The 17869-nt window shown below is 34.3% G+C and overlaps 2 protein-coding genes across 13 annotated transcripts in view; one reads left to right on the top strand and one right to left on the bottom strand.

Moving 5' to 3' along the window:
- LOC113070510 (complement receptor type 1) overlaps positions 1-12081 on the top strand; it is a 47158-nt gene extending 35077 nt beyond the window's left edge. For 3 of the 12 annotated variants that reach the window (XM_026243823.1, XM_026243824.1, XM_026243819.1), the window contains 12 exons: positions 579-675; positions 787-863; positions 998-1180; positions 1313-1486; positions 1967-2011; positions 3450-3512; positions 5031-5051; positions 6226-6240; positions 6586-6621; positions 8703-8754; positions 10182-10243; positions 10689-12081. In XM_026243823.1, the coding sequence (XP_026099608.1) occupies positions 579-675; positions 787-863; positions 998-1180; positions 1313-1486; positions 1967-2011; positions 3450-3512; positions 5031-5051; positions 6226-6240; positions 6586-6621; positions 8703-8754; positions 10182-10227 (809 nt within the window). In that variant the 3' untranslated portion in view covers positions 10228-10243; positions 10689-12081. The remainder of the gene's footprint in view (positions 1-578; positions 676-786; positions 864-997; positions 1181-1312; positions 1487-1966; positions 2012-3449; positions 3513-5030; positions 5052-6225; positions 6241-6585; positions 6622-8702; positions 8755-10181; positions 10244-10688) is intronic. The other 9 variants (XM_026243827.1, XM_026243820.1, XM_026243828.1 and 6 more) reach the window with 9 other exon arrangements.
- Positions 12082-12797: 716 nt separating this feature from the next.
- Positions 12798-17661, bottom strand: atp6ap1b (ATPase H+ transporting accessory protein 1b). Its single transcript, XM_026243832.1, has 10 exons — positions 17501-17661; positions 17149-17275; positions 15995-16069; positions 15707-15900; positions 15126-15157; positions 14884-14969; positions 14430-14671; positions 14301-14351; positions 13827-14064; positions 12798-13727 (listed from the first exon to the last, which is right to left on the bottom strand). Exons 1-10 carry the CDS (start codon positions 17623-17625, stop codon positions 13518-13520), a joined length of 1380 nt encoding a protein of 459 aa, XP_026099617.1. The 5' UTR covers positions 17626-17661; the 3' UTR covers positions 12798-13517.
- Positions 17662-17869: the final 208 nt, after the last annotated feature.

Here is a 17869-nt window from a genome sequence, read left to right as displayed (position 1 = left end):
AGTAAGAATGATGATGATCAAAATAGAACTACATCAGATTACTTTAAAGTATATGTGGTGTGTTTATTTCCACAGCGCAATGCACACAGCCTTCTTTTGCATCAAGAAATGTCATTTTAACAGCAGATCTCTCGACTCAAAGTTTCTCAGATGGATCCACTGTAACATTTCAGTGTGAGATTGGACACAGGCCAGTTAACTCAGGAGCATCTAAATCAGTTACCTGTAAGGGAACCCAGTGGACAAATCTGGAACTCAATTGCACAAGTATGTACTGACATTAAATATGTTAAGAACCTTACATTTGTAAATTTCTCTAAAATGCCTTTTGTCTAATTTAGACATGTGAAAAGATGTATGTTATAGGACAAGTCATAAAGTAGCTTAAAATTCATTAGATAGCTCACAGTGGTTTTGCCGCTGACAGCAGGAAGCTTCACAGTATCACACATTTCCTCTTAAAATCAATCCCTGTATCATGTAATAAAGCAACACTAATGATTATTTTATTACAGATTACAGTATTTAGAGAGCACTAATTCTAAATCAGTCAATATCTTGAATACTGTACATTACAGGAAAATCCTGTGGAAGCCTTCAGGATTTTCTTAATGGGAGATATGAAATGAGTGGAAATTTATTTGGTGACACTGCTAAACCAGTTTGTAATAAAGGGTAAGTGAAAGTCACTTTCTTTGTGCTGGATTAAGTGTGTTTTAAACCATATAGAATTTAGATTGTGAGCTGTGTTTGAGTATTTGGTAAGAGGAGAATCATTGTTTTCAGATACATGCTAGCGGGTAAAGAAACAACAAGAACATGTAGAGACGGCGGATGGGATGGCCGAGATCCTGTCTGTGAACGTATGTCAATTCTTACATTTCAATCAAATATGATATTGAAGAGCACAAAACAATTTCCAAATTTGTATTAAAAGAGGATTAGAAAAAAAATTATAAAGAATTACCTATTCACCTGGATATGTTTTTCTCTTTAGCGGTGAAATGTTCACCACCTCTAGCTATAGAAAATGGAGAACTTGTAGAAGTGCCTTTGGAGAGTTATGATTATTTAGATGCAGTCTCCTATAGATGCAACCCAGGACTTAATCTTATTGGGCAATCAACACTTCATTGTTCTGAGGATGGTACCTTTAAACCAGATCCACCGAAATGTTTTGGTAAGTTATAGTTGAAATGGCAGTCAAGAGATGAAGAAAAAAAAAAGTTGAGTTGATTCCAGTTAATGAATTAAATATTTATTGATCAATTATCTTCTTTTAAATTAACATTTTCTTTTCTTTTTTTCCCAGATGGGTGTCCAACACCTACAGTTACTAACGCAAAAAGAATTGGTGGAAAATCACCTCCCTACAAACTGGGTAACTTCATACAATATAAATGTGAAGATGGCTATGAAATGAAAGGAGAAGCTTATATTGTTTGTCGAGCAAATGGATGGGACCCTGAAGAACCAAGTTGCAATGGTAAGACTGGATTGATTTATTTTATTAATGCATGACTGTATGCTGTAAAGGAACAGTTTACCCAAAGTGAAAGTTGTCGTGTGTGTGTGTGTATATATATATATATATATACATACACACACACAAACACTATTGTATTGTTTTTTGACAAAGTTTTAGTGACTCTAAGTAATTACATTCAAGCGGTTCAAAAGATGTAAATGAGTAATTATCTTATAGTAACTAAAATAGTAGTGGATCTGTTTACTAGTTTTTTTTTTAAAAAGAGACCAAAATGCCAACAAATACAATTTTTCACATTATACCAAGTCTTGATTTAAAAACCAGTTTACATGTCCTTTTCTTTCATGTATCTCTGAAGAAACCTTTAGAAAGTTTCTTATCTCTCTCTCTTCAAGCATGGTTGTATTTCAGGGATTATCAAGACTTCTTTTACTCCCATTTGTAACTCTCTAACTTAATGCATATGTTGACTCTCAGCTCTATCTACCACGACTACCACAACCGCTGTGACTTCCAAGAAGGGTAATGTCTTATAACTTTATTATAAAAATTATTAGATACACATTAATGTTCTCCTAATTGCTCTGATTTTGAGTTAACAACTTTTAAGATCCAGAAGGAGAGAGCTCAGAAACTTTCTGTAGTGATGTTCAGACATTTCTTAACATTTATGATAAAATTATGGCCAACAGTTTAGATTTGGAATTTTTTTGCCAACCCTCCCCCCCCCACACACACACCACAAAAAAAAACTCCTATTAATTGGGAATAAAAGTGGCTATATATGCTCTAATTTCATAGAAGTACTACTTCAGTATGTCTGCTTTGATCTGTCTGTTGAAATAGTCCTAAAGGTAGTTGCTATAATGCAGTTAATTTGTATTGCACTTTTCACAGCACATTCACTAACCATGTATACTGGAGGCCAGATTTATGCATGTAAATCTGTTTTCAAATGTTTCCACAAACATTTCTTTCACCAGTAACATTCCAATAGCATACTACATCTTATTATTAGTCTACAAAAAAAAAAGAGAGAAAAGGCTGACAATCTGGGTGGTTTATGTTACTTTTATGCATGGATATTTAACTTTAAGTATATTTCATATACAGTAAAAGAGTAAGAAAATGTCTTAAGTTTGCTGACATTGGCGAAAGGCTGTAAAGGAAAGCTTGGATGGATGCAGATTAATAACCTCAGGCACACGGTTGCTCAGTTAGGATACTCATTTACATTACAACAAGATTAAGAAAAAAAATCATGCTCTTAAATGTGTTGTGAATGAGGAAGATATTTTAATGTGAAGTTCTCTTTTGTTTGTTAATACGGCACAGAATTATTGGTCAATAATACTCACCGTTCTAAAGCAGCTTAACTAAGAGCAGTGCTTTACAAAATGGTAGCAAGGAAAGCTCTATGATGTTTAAGTAGATGAAGAAAAGAGCTTGAGAGGAACCAAGATTCAGCTTGGGAAGCCATCATCTGCACACTTTTACACAGCATACATATAAATGACACTTTTAACAAGTGTAATCCTGATACAAAATGCTAGATAATTTTGACTAACTTAACAGAATTATAATGCTTTAGATTTAAATTTTGTAGGACCAGTGAATGAATCATTCTATATTTAAACACTTTCCCCTTAATACAATTATAAATGAGCCGTTATCCGTACAACTCTCCATATTATTGCCATTAAAAATTTAGCTTTACTGATCTGTTTACTGGAGTTTTGAATAAAGTGACCAAAATGCCAACAAATACAATTTTTCACATTATACCAAGTCTTGATTTAAAAACCAGTTTACATGTCCTTTTCTTTCATGTATCTCTGAAGAAACCTTTAGAAAGTTTCTTATCTCTCTCTCTTCAAGCATGGTTGTATTTCAGGGATTATCAAGACTTCTTTTACTCCCATTTGTAACTCTCTAACTTAATGCATATGTTGACTCTCAGCTCTATCTACCACGACTACCACAACCGCTGTGACTTCCACTGTTTCCATAACATCCAAGAAGGGTATTGTCTTATAAATGTATACTTTATTATAAAAATTATTAGATACACATTAATGTTCTCCTTATTGCTCTGATTTAGAGTTAACAACTTTAAGATCCAGAAGGAGAGAGCTCAGAAACTTTCTGTAGTGATGTTCAGACATTTCTTAACATTTATGAGAAAATTATGGCCAACAGTTTAGATCTGGAATTTTTTAGCCAACACATTCAGGCATGGGATTATAAATATTGCAACACGAACCCCCCCCACCAACACACACACACACACACCACAAAAAAAAAAAACTCAATCAATTGGGAATAAAAGTGGCAATATATGCTCTACTTTCTAATGTCTGCTTTGATCGGTCTGTAGAGACAATCTGAAATAGTCCTAAAGGTAGTTGCTATAATTCAGTTAATTTGTATTGCACTTTTCACAGCACATTCACTAACCATGTATACTGGAGGCCAGATTTATGCATGTAAATCTGTTTTCAAATGTTTCCACAAACATGTCTTTCACCAGTAACATTCCAATAGCATACTACATCTTATTATTAGTCTACAAAAAAAAGAGAGAGAAGGCTGACAATCTGGGTGGTTAGTATATTTCATATACAGTAAAAGAGTAAGAAAATGTCTCAAGTTTGCTGACATTGGCGAAAGGTTGGATGAATGTCTTATACAGCGATGGAATGTGTTGTGAATGAGGAAGATATTTTAATGTGAAGTTCTCTTTTGTTTGTTAATACGGCACAGAATTATTGGTCAATAATACTCACCGTTCTAAAGCAGCTTAACTAAGAGCAGTGCTTTACAAAATGGTAGCAAGGAAAGCTCTATGATGTTTAAGTAGATGAAGAAAAGAGCTTGAGAGGAACCAAGATTCAGCTGGGGAAGCCATCATCTGCACACTTTTACACAGCATACATATAAATGACACTTTTAACAAGTGTAATCCTGATACAAAATGCTAGATAATTTTGACTAACTTAACAGAATTATAATGCTTTAGATTTAAATTTTGTAGGACCAGTGAATGAATCATTCTATATTTAAACACTTTCCCCTTAATACAATTATAAATGAGCAGCTGTCCGTACAACTCTCCATATTATTGCCATTTAAAAATGTAACTTCACTTTAATATCTACTAACTCGAAGAATAAATAACAGTGTAGCATTTTGTGATTTTGGCGCTTTCACTGACGACTTGATACCTTTGTGGCTTTTTTTTAAAAATTGGCCATTATTCATTTATGTTATTAAATGTCAGATCTGCTACAGAAAGGTTCTTGTTTCATTTTATGACAACATTATGTTATTAGCTCTTCATAATGGTACTGTTAGAGGAATACTTTATTTTTATTTATCATGAGAAAGTAATTATATCTGTTTTGTTTTTGTTTTTTTTACTTTCTGTCCTTCTGTATCTTTCCTATCAATTACTTTTTTTTTTTTTTTTTTATAAGTCTACTTCATCTAGATTATCCATCTGTTGGCAGTTTCCTAACTGTGTTATTTTTCTTTCACATAGGAAAAACAGATGAAAACACAAGTAAGTATTTTTTTTTTTTTTTTGTCATTTGCTTGAGCCGATCCCCTGTCACATTGGTTCTTTTGAATTTTTATCTGAAATGTATTTATTTATTTAATGTATGATTTATTTACTTTGTTTCATTGCCGGAAAGTGAACCAACTCCAGCATAAGGCTAAAAGCAGCCTAATGTTTTCAATATGATTGAATTTGTATTTAACGTGATAACAAATTAATGGAAACATCGTAAGTTACTAATTATAATGCTTACATTTCCTCAGTTCTTCAAAAAACACCTGAGGAAAATGAGCAAAGAATGTTGCATTACCAAAAAACATCATCTCAAGCTCAGTCTAGCGCAAGGTTATGCATTTTAAAAACACTACCGTTAAAAAAAAGTAAATCTAGACTGTGTGATGAATAAATCTCTTATAAGCTGCTTACATTGCACGTAAATCTGCACTTTGTTGTTTATGATGAGAGAACTTGTGAGTAAGAATTCAGTCAGGTCTCTGTTCAGTCATCACTGTTCAGGGATTTACTCATCTGAACGCCTCTGATTGGCCATTGCATTCATAAGCTCAGCATAATCGTGTGTTATTGGTTATAATAATAAGCAAAACTGTAGAAAGGAATAAAAATAAATATAATGCAACAAATAAGCCATAACATTAATTGCATGGTATTACTACCCTGATAATAGTAATAATAATAATAATAATAATAATAATAATAATGATAAATTATCATCCTGCTATCGTCAAAGGCATCAGCCACAGGTGACATGATACAATCGTCTATCGGCACAAATCTACTGTGTAGCATTCTATGATATTGGCACTTTTTCTGAGAAAACTATATTGCCTTTTTGGCTTTTTTATTGTATTTTCCAATATTTCACAGTTTTACATAATTAAATGTCAGTTTTACTGCAGAAGGATTCTTTTTTTGCTTTCTAACCACATCTTAATGTCATATTCTTCATTATGGGTCTATTAGAGAAACTCTTTTTCTTAGTATGAGAGAGCAATTATTCATCTGGTAACTGTTTAAACTCTATCCGTCCACTGTATCTTTCCTGTCTTTTTTTATTTTATTTTTTTTATAATCTACTCCATGTAGATTACCCATGTATTTGAATCTTCAGAAATGTCCTTCTTTTTTACTCTTTCCTAACTGTATTTTTCTTCCACAGAAGGCTCAAGTTTCCGTAAGTAACTTTTTAAAAAAAACCTTTTTTAACTATACTATTCAATGAAAGGCTGATTCCTCTTGTCAGAAACAGATAACCTTGGCTCCTTATTCTTTTTAATCTGAAATGGATGAAACCATTGGAATATCATATTTGATAATTGTATATAATATGCTGGTTTCTGAGCATTCTGAAGGTCATATCATATTTCTGGTTGGGCATTGTAGCTTTCTTTTAGATGGCAGTTTGCCTATGGGGCGAGGTTAATTTAGTTATAAGGGTTACGAAGTGATTTGTAATTTATGATATGTCTTGTGCTATTAATTTGGTCTTACAACTCATTTTAATTTTTTTTTTTTGCAGCTACATGGGCAATAGTAGTTATTTGTGTAGTTTTGGGTAAGTCAGAGTCTTCATAATTCACCTGATTTTCTACATGTTCTATACCACCTTTTTATTACACACGATCAAAAAGTCAGTTAAGTTGATGCAGTGTTGGGCTTTAAAAGAGACCTCAGATGCCCATTTTCCACAAGTTGGTATGATTCTTTAGGGTGTTAATGAAAAGTATAACATACTTTGGTTAAAATTTCGCAATGCTAATGTAAAATTACACTTTTTTTTACCATTTTTTAAAACAGCTCTGTTCACAGTGACCCATTTTGGTGCATGTCCCTTTAAATGCTAATGAGTTCTGCTCACCAAACCCCTCTCTTCCATACAATGATGATGCTTTTTATAAATAAAATGTTGTCGTGGCCTAATGGTTAGAAAGGTTGTGAGTTCTAGTCCTGGGCCGGCAGGAATTGTGGGTGGGTGGAGTGCATGTACAGTTCTCTCTCCACCTTCAATACCACGACTTAGGTGCCCTTGAGCAAGGCATCGAACCCCCAACTGCTCCCCGGGCGCCGCAGCACAAATGGCTGCCCACTGCTCCGGGTGTGTGTTCACAGTGTGTGTGTGTGTGTTTGCACTTTGGATGGGTTAAATGCAGAGCACAAATTGAGTATGGGTCACCATACTTGGCTGTATGTCACGTCACTTACAGATTAAATTTAACATGAAAGACTAATTTTCAACACATACAAAAAAAAGAATGACTGAAAAGAGGAAAAAGATTGGGGGGATGCATTCCCTTCATAAACAAAAAAAAACTTATGTGTCTTTAGTGACTCTAATGTCGGGATTAAATGACGATTATAATGTTCATCATTGCATTCAACAACAAAAAGTTTTTTAGCATTTTAGGGTGGTCGTGTACACACGCACTGCCAACACACATTTATGTTCAAACAGCAAAAGTGAATTTTGTTTCTTCTGATGTTCCCTTAAATCATAGTTAGTATTTTTTTTTTTATCTAATCAAATCTTTTATAATACAAAATGCAAGGAAACTGAGAATCTGATTTATATTTTTCCTTTTTGATAATGACTGTTTTCTGGAAAATAAGTCTGACCTGATTATCACACTTGGCTTAAATAGCATTGAGAGAGAAAAAAAGTATAATAAACATGTATTTCAGGTCCCTTCATTCATAATTTAGCAAGGATGCCATAAAAGTGATAAAAACATTTTTAATGTTACAAAAGATTTTACTTTCAGATAAATGCTGTTCTTTTGAGCTTTCTGTTCATCAAAGAAACTTGAATAAATTCTTCTTGGCTGTTTTCAACAACAACAATAATAATAATAGTGTTTTGAGTAGAAAATCAGTATATTAAAATTATTTATGACTATACATGTGACTGGAGTAATGATGCAAAAAATTCAGCAAAATAAATGCAGGCTTTGTGAGCAGAAGAGATTATTTAAAAAAAAACATGAAAAATATTACTGTTCAAAAACGTTTGACTGTTAAGTGTACGTTCACAAATACATTTTTTGTTTGGTAAATTACCCGTGTCAGTAGTGTCCAGCAGACACCACCTTAACAATTTCAGCATATCTCTTTTCCTGGGCAAAAAGACCATAAACATTCCTGATACAACATAAGTAACATGTATACTAAAACTAATCCTGTGCCACTGAAACTCTGCAAATCAGGTCATTGTTTTTTTTGTTTTTTTTTTAGGTCAGTGGTTTGGCTCTGTCAATTATGCCCTCTGTCAATTAGGAATAGTGGTATGGCCACTTGAAAGTTTCTGGTGGCTTCAATGCCTGATGACAGTCTAGAATGAGTGAGCAGTCCAGTTAGTTAGACAGATCAATGGTAACCAACAACCCAAGTAGAATTTCATTAGAGACATTTAAAATCCCCCCCCCCACACACACACACTAACAAAATCACAGAAAATGAATTAATTTTGGCCAATTTCAGTCAACTGTCACACAGTATCGGTTTTGTATTATTTGTCAAATATTCAAGAAAATTAGTTTTGTTGTGTTTTCATGTAGGGTTCTGATGTTACTAGAATAAGAATTTGATCCCTTTTTTATTAATCAAGGTTTATCATTTGTAATGCAATTCCTTTTTGTTTAGGAATTGTTGTTGCCGTGGTGAGCCTTGTGTATGTCAACTATCGTAAGAAACGGTAAGTTATCTGCACTGTCACAGTTGCTTCTTATGTGTTCTAGGCTCTTGTTCTCACTCTGTCATATTGGGTAATAAATTAATACTTTACATTCAGTGGTTGCAGAACATTTAAAAGGTTCCATGGGAAATGGAGATGCCTTTGAGGTTTATGATTAATATACCAGTTGTTTATCATGCACATGCTGACTTTGGATTGCAGCTCAGAGCTGCAAAGGTGGTGACTATTCCCTGGTATAGAACTAGACTACTCCTAAATCTTCAGAGAACGCCACCTTGCAAAGGAACCTCTGCCCCCATGAAGCATTGCAAATGACATAATTGAATCAGTGTCCCTCCAACTACCCCCTCAAGCTGTGATTCTATTCACAGTGCCCCTGTGAATACTGTAGATGTTCACTTTTCAAAATCAGTTCTTTTCACCATCAGGTGATTGGAATGTACCTTAAAAGTACTTATAACTACCAGATATATGCATATTTCTGAATATTTAGCAGTTAAATGTATTTTTATAATCAGTTGTATAGTTTTTTTTTAGCATGTCATTCACATTGCTTCATGGGCATTCTGTATTCTGATTTTTTGTTTTAAATCAGAATATATAATGTTGAGATTCATCTTGGTTGTGTATTTGATGATTTAAGAAATGTTTAAAGGTGCTGTATGTAGGATGCTGTAGTGGTTGAACTAGGTATTGCAGTCCAAATTCAAAATATTGGAGAGGTTTTTTTTTCACCCAGCCCCTCGTCCTCAGACTTGACCCACACGCAGGTTGCCAGATTGACGACATTAACAGGAATGAGCACACTTGATGGTGAATGAAATGAAATGCGCTGTGTTTCAGCCAACTTTCAACCCGGCGTCCTGAAACAATTGAGTAAACTTGCGTTGGGCGTGATTCACAAACAAAAACAAACACTGACATTCCGGGCCCGTTTTCAAAGGAGAATAACTGACTGTGGCATTGTTTTTCAGATAAACAAGTATGTTAACTTGGTTTGTTTCTTAAATATCTGCAAACATATTATGGTATTTTTATGCTTTAGTAGAGTCAAAGTCTTACATACAGCACCTTTAAATCCTTTTCAGCAGAGAATGCTGACAGTGTACTGTCACTTTTTTTTTGAGCAGGTGATTCTATATAAATGCAGCAATGTATCAAACCGCAAACTGCTTCATTGTACATAAAAATTCAATTGAAAAAAAAAATTCCCATGAAAAACAACTTTGCAAAATTTTCTTTTTGCAACTCTTTATGCTGATAGTCTACATGGGAAGCAGTTTGCTGTTTTGTTTGTTCCCCTGGTGGAGGTGTTTTCGATGTTTAGAGTGGGGTGCGGTCTTGTAAATGTGTGTTGGGTTGAGGTTTAATATACCCAGCTATCAGTCAATGCACATGCTGATCTTTACCGGCCTTTTGGATTGCAGCTCAGAACATGTAAAGGTTGAAAAAGAGGAGGATCAACCATTATAACTCCCTCACACACTTGGTAAGGACCATGGGAACTATGTAGCTCCCTCTAAGACAAAAAGTCATCTACTTCATCCTTGAAATGTCACAAAAGAGTTTCTGAACATATGATAAGCACTATTGACATTTAAATATGTCCGGTCAGATTTCTGATGTCAGAAGCCCATCAATCCAAAAAGAAAGCTTCTTTAAAGCTTAAGAAGTTCAGAACAAGTCAGTTAATGCCTAGGATAGTGTAGGATTTTTGAGTTTTGAAGGTTCTTCATTATCATGCGTTTAACATCCATACATGCATATGCATATTGTCATTTATTCATCAACCACCCTGAGTGCCAAGACACTTGGCTTATTCTTTCTTCTAGCTAAATGGGTTTTGCCAGGTTTCATAGCTTTAAATATAGAATATTATCATTTATATAATTCTTAATGTCATGCATAAATAATTTTTGCATCTCTAATTACAGGTCTCTATGAAGCTGTCCTTGATGAAATCCAAGGAAAGAATCCTTCAAATATATATATCATTTATAAACGCACTTCCCAGAATCCAGCAAGAGGCAAACAGATTTCCTTCAACAAATTCCTCCATAATCACACCCAATGTTGCTTTAAAAAGACAAGCTTAAATTGGAATAACTCCCTTTTTGCAGTCTCTTACTTTTTTTCCATTCTGTCCTGTAAAACAGATCTGTCTTCACATAATTAAGGTTGATTTCACTTTTATAAAGTGTATGCTTGTCATTTCTTAATTTTTAACACTGTTAATACAGTCATCACTTCTCTTAGTGATGTTGCTGTTCCTGAGTACATCTTTCATGACAAAAAAAATGCACTGAATGTCCCTTGCCTACCTGATTAAGGCAATGAATACATTATGGATACATTCAGGATGAATATTTTATGTAAAAAGTCCAAATTTGAATGTCTGGTTTTGTAACTATTTCATAGTTTTTAGGAATCCACATTGTGCAAACAAAACCAAAGGTTGTACAATGCTTAATGTTTTGTTTTTATTTTGCTTGGGGTTACTTTTCATTGGGATAAAACATGTGCATATTAACCTTCCAGTACTTCTGTTAAAAGTCCTGTTAAATCCTGCTGAAGTACTTGGGAGTGCTTTTTCATTCTGAGGTTTTTGTTAAGGGTCATCGAGCTGTATGTGATGTGTTGAGCAGGATTTGTATAGCTTCTAATTACAATAGAAATGCTTTGCTGTTGGTCTCGAATTACAGACTTCAAGATTTACAGAGCTAATGAAGAAAAGACAATTCTGTTAACTTTTCATCTCAGTGATGTTAAACGTAATTTACTTTTGTCTGTTTTATTAAGATTTACAGATTTTTTCCAAAGTATTTAAGACCAAATTACCTAGAGACCTAATTGCTTTTTGTTATTGGGAATTGCCCCTCCCCCCTTTTTGGAAAAGATTGCTAATTTTAATAATTTGTCCTAACTTGCTCTTGCCAAATTGCAGTCATGTAAAATAATCTAGTTTAGTTCAGCTAATATTTTTATTTAATTGGTCAAATAGTAATTTATTTTTAACAGCAACATTTTTCCCCAAATGAGTGTGGTTTTTTTTTCTCTGTGTGTTTGTGTTTCTCAGCTTGCAATTTCAAAAATGTATCATATTATTTTAATTTAACAATTAGGTGTCGTTTGTAATGGTTTTGAACCACTACTTTTTTTTTTTTGGTGCCTTTTTATATAAGGAATGCACTGGCATGGCTCTGTGACAGTGCCAATTCTGAAAATCAGCAAAGTTGATATAAGTCCCCCTCTTGTAATTCTGTATTTCACTGAGATGTCTGCCTGCCTGGAAGGTCTCAAAATTAAAGCTCCACAATCTAAACCGAACACTGATACATGTTTCCATTTGTTCATTTTATTTTTGTTTTTAGATATTTTCAGGCTTAATGGAATAGTTTAACCAAAAATTTTAATTGTCATTTACTCACACTCATGTCGTTCTCCTGACACCCGGTCTGCCTTTTAAGCATTGATTCTGTCTGGCAAAGTCTGATGTTGTAATATTAGACCTTGTAATACCAGTAACTCCACTGGTAGATACATTTCATAGTCAACCAGTACAGCGGCTTCCTGTGTCAACAGGCAGCCGATAAACCATGTTGCATTTCTTCTAAAAGTATTGTTACAAGGAGCAATCGGTTGATAAATTTAGTTGTAGTTTAATCGTTAGAAAAATTGATGTTTATAACATGATTGTAATGCACTACTCCGATTGGAAATCTAGTGACATGAACTGCTCATTTGAATCAGTCTATACAATGTATGTTTCATGACAATGCCCAAAAAACACCCTGTAAAATAAAACTCAACATGAATCCTACTGCACATGGCATATTTTGAATGGACAATGTTGCTCCAATGAGCTTTAAAAAATATTCACTTCTATTAACTTAACAGCCAACAGCAAAATTATGACAAGTTATACTGCATTTAAAAACAGATTTACGTCTCCTAGAAACCATTCAATCTTTGTATGTTGTACACAATGATGAGCACCTCAAATTAATTAAAACATTTTATCCATTGAAAACACAAACACTAGGTACTTTTGGCACTTTTATTAGACTAATAACCAATAAATCATAATTTAGCACTTTTCATTCTCCATGCAGTGCCTGGTCCATCTTAGGCACTTAAATTGTACATTTGGAATGATGAAATATGGGCAAGTTTTAAATTTGCCAAACTACCCAAACAAATGCAAATCCAGTACAATATGAGAAAAAAACCCACCAGATTTATAAGACAAAATAAATAACAGTAGTCCAAAAAATAACACCACAAGATGTTCTAATGCAAAACATGATAAAAAAAAGTTATTGCATTCATGAGTCTGTCTAGTTTACCAGTAGACAGAGAAACATGCATGTGCACTGTATGTGTACTGAAATGTGTAGGTTCAATTTAATGCATTAGGTATCATGAACAACTTTTTGCAGCATTTATTAATCTAGACCAATGTTAAATTTACAAAAATAAAAAACATTTTTATTGGTAACCCATGTTCCTTACTGTAAAGTATTAAAGATTTACAAATGTAATAAGGGAGAGATGAAAATAATTTCAATTTTTACAGGAAATCAAAATAAATGTGAAAAATATGGTTTGCCTTTGACTATAAATACTCTTAAAAACACTCAAATACTCATGCGAGATCGATAAATTCCTGATTATCAAACACATCAGTTTCCACATACATACAAATCAAGTATGTTTTTAAAATTTTGACAACATGACAAGTTTCTGGTTGCTTTTGGCTCAAATCACTCACTCTGAGGCACCGAAATCGCTGGGCCTTTTGGATCATCAAAGCGGTCCATGGTGCGAATCTGCATGATCATGTGCAGGCCATAGGTAAGAATGAACACCATGAGCAGAGAGGTCAGCAGGCCCATCCAAATCCCTGGAGTGAAGAATCCTGCACAATCGCTAGCATACGAGAAGTTTTCACCAGTAACGTTGAAGCCTTGGATCTGTGGAAAACATGATGCATCATTGTGGAGTTTTTGTGGTATACTGTATATGAGTCTCATTGAACACTACCAGTCCAAAACAGCACACTGATACAGTACCTGAAAATCAGTGAAGGACAGCGTCCATTGGGTAGCATTGTCCGTAGCACTGCGGGGCACCAGCAGGGGGCTCTGAGCGCTGCTCACGTTCTGGCAATGGAAAGAATACTCTGCAGGAGAATAGATCCCCCTGCTGGCGTTAAAGATGGCCCTCTGCCCGTCATACTCCAGCACCACCTGCTCCACCACTGACCAGTCACGAGCAGATACAGGAAAGAAGATCTTGCGCATAGAGAAGCTTTGGGGAAGTATCACAAATTAAGGGTGTGACAATATATTGTTACGATACAATAATACAACAACACAGATCATTAGGCCAAAGCTTTTAACTTTTGTAACTTAATGTCACAGCTATTATAAATACAAGTTAAAATTACATTTTTTCTTCATTTCTAACAATTGCAGTAAATCCTTTTCTTCAAAATCTATATAAAATAATATATATGAATGAAGGATTGTGTGTTGAATACTCACATAAGCCGGAGGGATCGCAAATTCAGAACATTTTGGTAATTAAGGACGAGTCTGAAAAACAAATCATTTTATACTTTCATGGAAAAATATGGAAATGTATACTAGATTCTGCTTTGTTGTGATTCTGACCTTGAGAGTGTATTATTACACACAGAACCAGTGACGTTAGCAGAACCATTAAAAATGCTTCTTGCCAGATCAACCTGGATCCCAGAGTAAGTAGCGAGGAGAGTGTCGGCCCACAGTAGGATGCAGGGCTTCCCCTCTGCGCTGTTGACCACAAGTGGGGGTTTCACAGGTGACTCTGACGGTGCCTGAAGTAGAGATCGACCCACAGAATGTTCTGCCATTACTGGGGTGTCCTCAATGACCTACAACAGAAGGAAAAATTACAAAAAATATTTTTGTTCAGGGTTTCTTTCATCAAAGCTGTTGTGAATTTTAGCGTCTCAAATAAAAAGGAACATAATGTGAAAGAACAAAATTGCAGTACATACAAATTTTGTCCTTGTGATTTTCCTTATTTGGATAAAAGCATTGTGAAATGAATTAATGTAAATGTAAGGAAAAGGTGAGGACTTACTCTAGAAGGCTTCAGGCCGGTGTATACAGCAGTGTAAGGCACATCCTGAGATTTGAACATGTCGAGGACCTCGCCAATGATCGCATCTAATCAGAAAAGAAATCTTACATCCTATACTAGAATACAACAATACTGACAAACACATGGCATCAAGTTAGAAAGAATCAAGCCATAAAAAGCAATACACAATCATTATACTAAAATCATCATCAAACCTGATAAAAAAAAAGGTAACTACTCACCATTTTTCAAAAGCAATTCCTTTGTCCGATCCCTGACATTCAAACAAAGAAAAAACTTTTATTTTTGCGTTATTTATATACTATTATAGTATTTATAAACATTTAAATTATTCTTATGGGTTTTTTTTTTTTGTAATATATATCTGAAATATCTAATTTTTGTTAGTTTTTTTTGCCTTTGTTTTTCTTCTAATATTATATATATATATATATATATATATATATATATATATATATATATATATATATATATATATATATATTTTTTTTTTTTTTATTTTATTTTTTTTTTTTTTTTAAGCTTTATTTGAAATATCAAGTAAAATTTTGTAACATTATTATTGAAACTCAGAGTGCCTTGCAAAATCATTCAGTCATTAATCAATTCCTTAATTTTACCTTTTTTTTTTTTTTTTTAAGTACTCTGAAACACAAAATGTATAACTTTGGCATGACTGCTGAAACAGCTGAAAATACTATATTTTAGTTTCTGTGTTGCAGAAAGTTTCTCAGATGAAAAGAATCTGAACCCTTTTTGTAAGACACTGTATTATTATTAATAATATTACAGAACATCTTACCCAGCAGTGTAAGGGAGATGGACCGCCAGCAGTGAAGGCTGTGCTGTGTTCAGCTTGATTTCCTTCAGGGTGCTGGGGTCGATGTGGACTGCTGGGATGCCCAGCTCTCCCTGGAGGAGTTCCAGGATAGAATGAGATGCAGACCAGTCTAGGGATGGCAACACCAGAGGACTGGAGGACGTCTGAAGGGCTGACTTGAATACCGAGACAGAAATGTTGATGAGAATGTTGAGAGAAATCTGGTTGTGCTATCCCTACAGAATAAAAAATAAAACAGAGCACACCTACCTCTACATTCAAAAAGGCACTGTCTTGCTTGTTCCCAAACACTCCACCGTACATAGTGAAGTCTTCCATACTGAGCTATAAAGCGGGGGGAGCAGGCAAGAAGTCGGTTACATTAATATCACTGAGATACTATTTGTTTTTTAATCCCATTTTGAATGAACCGTTTTTATTATTATATTTTCTGTTTCCATTTTAAGTTTATTTAAAAAGTTTTCATATTTACTTAAGTCTTTTTATTTTAGTTATTTTAGACCAATTTATTTTAGTTTCATTTACATTTATTTTTCTTCCAAGCAACAATTTTTGTTTTTATTATTTATCAGATCACTTAATAACCATAGGTGTTGCATAATGTAGATCTATGTTATTTTAGTATTATTTTAAAACCCTTATTCTATTTATTAATATTTTGAATTATATTTTATATTGATATTTTAAGTTTTCAATTCAATTTTAATACTTACAATTTAGAAATGCTGCCATGGCAACTAACTGAGATAATAAGATTTTGCTCTCATTTATTTTAGTTTGGTTTTATTTCAGTCGCTGATGGTTTATATGGTTTCAGTTTTTTTTTAACAACAACACAACACATATACATTTTTAATATCAATCACGTTTGTCAAAATGTTTCACATCTCTGACTTTTAATAATGCAATAAAGCAAAAGAAATCCTCTTATATCAGTCAGATGGTCAAAATTGTACAAGGGTAATGAAATCTTGGTATGCCCAAGGGAAGATGGATGGGGAAGTAAGACTGTGGCTCAAAGTCACACTATAATGACAAGTCCAGTCACTATGAGAGTAACAATATAGGTCTGAGAGGAGGAAACTACTTCACTAGTAGTTCCACATAGTAAAAAAACATTCCTAATACACTGATCCGATTGTTAAGCTTTTCAGTAATGTCAGAAATGAACTTGAGAACGTGTGAAACTGATTTTAAAGGGAATTCTTACCTTTATGATGACATGTTTCCAGCATACACCACTTTGTTCATCGTTTCAAACTATTTACATGGCAATATAACTAGAAAATATTGGTTTATAAGACTAATTAAATGTCTAAAATGCTAAATAGCAGTTAAAAACACAAGAATGCACTGCGGGGGCATTATTTTACCAAGCATTTTAAACATATGGGGCATTTTACCTTATCCTGTAGGAAGAGCAGCACATTGTGTGGAGCTATGGACAGGGCAGATTTCAGATAAGACGCCAGCTGTCCACCAGACACTGTCTGACCAGCTGTTGGTTGAGCCAGATGTGGCATGTTGGACCTGTGTTGACAAAGACATCATTTAGATTGCGACTCCCCTAAACAGAGTCAGACTGCCTTGAAACATTGTCCCCTGTAATGAACCTCTACCAAACGCTTCTGAATGTCACTTTTCTCTGGTTTAGCTGCCTGAACATATAGAAGAAGAGCCCAGCAGTGTTCTGGAGTTACTATACTATAGAAGTGAATCAGAAGACAATATTCAAGATACAAACGTGTGACGTACCCATCGCTGGTCCACATGAGCAGAGGCGCTTGAGCATAACAGCTATAAATCGAGCAGATAAATAATAAAACCGAGGTGAAAGCCATTGTTGAGAGACTACTGCGACGCATTCCTACTTCCGTCATTCTGCAGGAGAATCACGTGAATGGCAGACGGCTGGTGATCACGTGACCGTTTTTTTTCTTCCTTCAATCATGTGATTCTCTTCTGACTCGATTCGTTCACGTCCTCTGAGCAGTGCGCACTGCGCATGCGCGACAGGCAGCGTCGCAACGCAGAACATAATAGGAATAAACTACAGCACATTTGCATTACTTGCTAGGCCAACAAGAAAAATTACACCCAGCCTATGTAAATCATCCTCAATTT

The sequence above is a fragment of the Carassius auratus genome, unplaced genomic scaffold (genome assembly GCF_003368295.1).
Source record: "Carassius auratus strain Wakin unplaced genomic scaffold, ASM336829v1 scaf_tig00004557, whole genome shotgun sequence".
NCBI classification, from domain to species: domain Eukaryota; kingdom Metazoa; phylum Chordata; class Actinopteri; order Cypriniformes; family Cyprinidae; genus Carassius; species Carassius auratus.
This window is presented reverse-complemented; position numbering and strand designations above follow the sequence as displayed.

Excerpts from the sequence above, each read along its gene's own strand:
- atp6ap1b (XM_026243832.1), bottom strand. The coding sequence starts at position 17,625 with ATGACGGAAGTAGGAATGCGTCGCAGTAGTCTCTCAACAATGGCTTTC. Across the intron at positions 15,901-15,994 it reads GTGCCTTTTTGAATGTAGAG|TCAGCCCTTCAGACGTCCTC; the intron begins GTAGGTGTGCTC and ends TCGGTATTCAAG. Across the intron at positions 14,672-14,883 it reads CCGGCCTGAAGCCTTCTAGA|GTCATTGAGGACACCCCAGT; the intron begins GTAAGTCCTCAC and ends CTTCTGTTGTAG.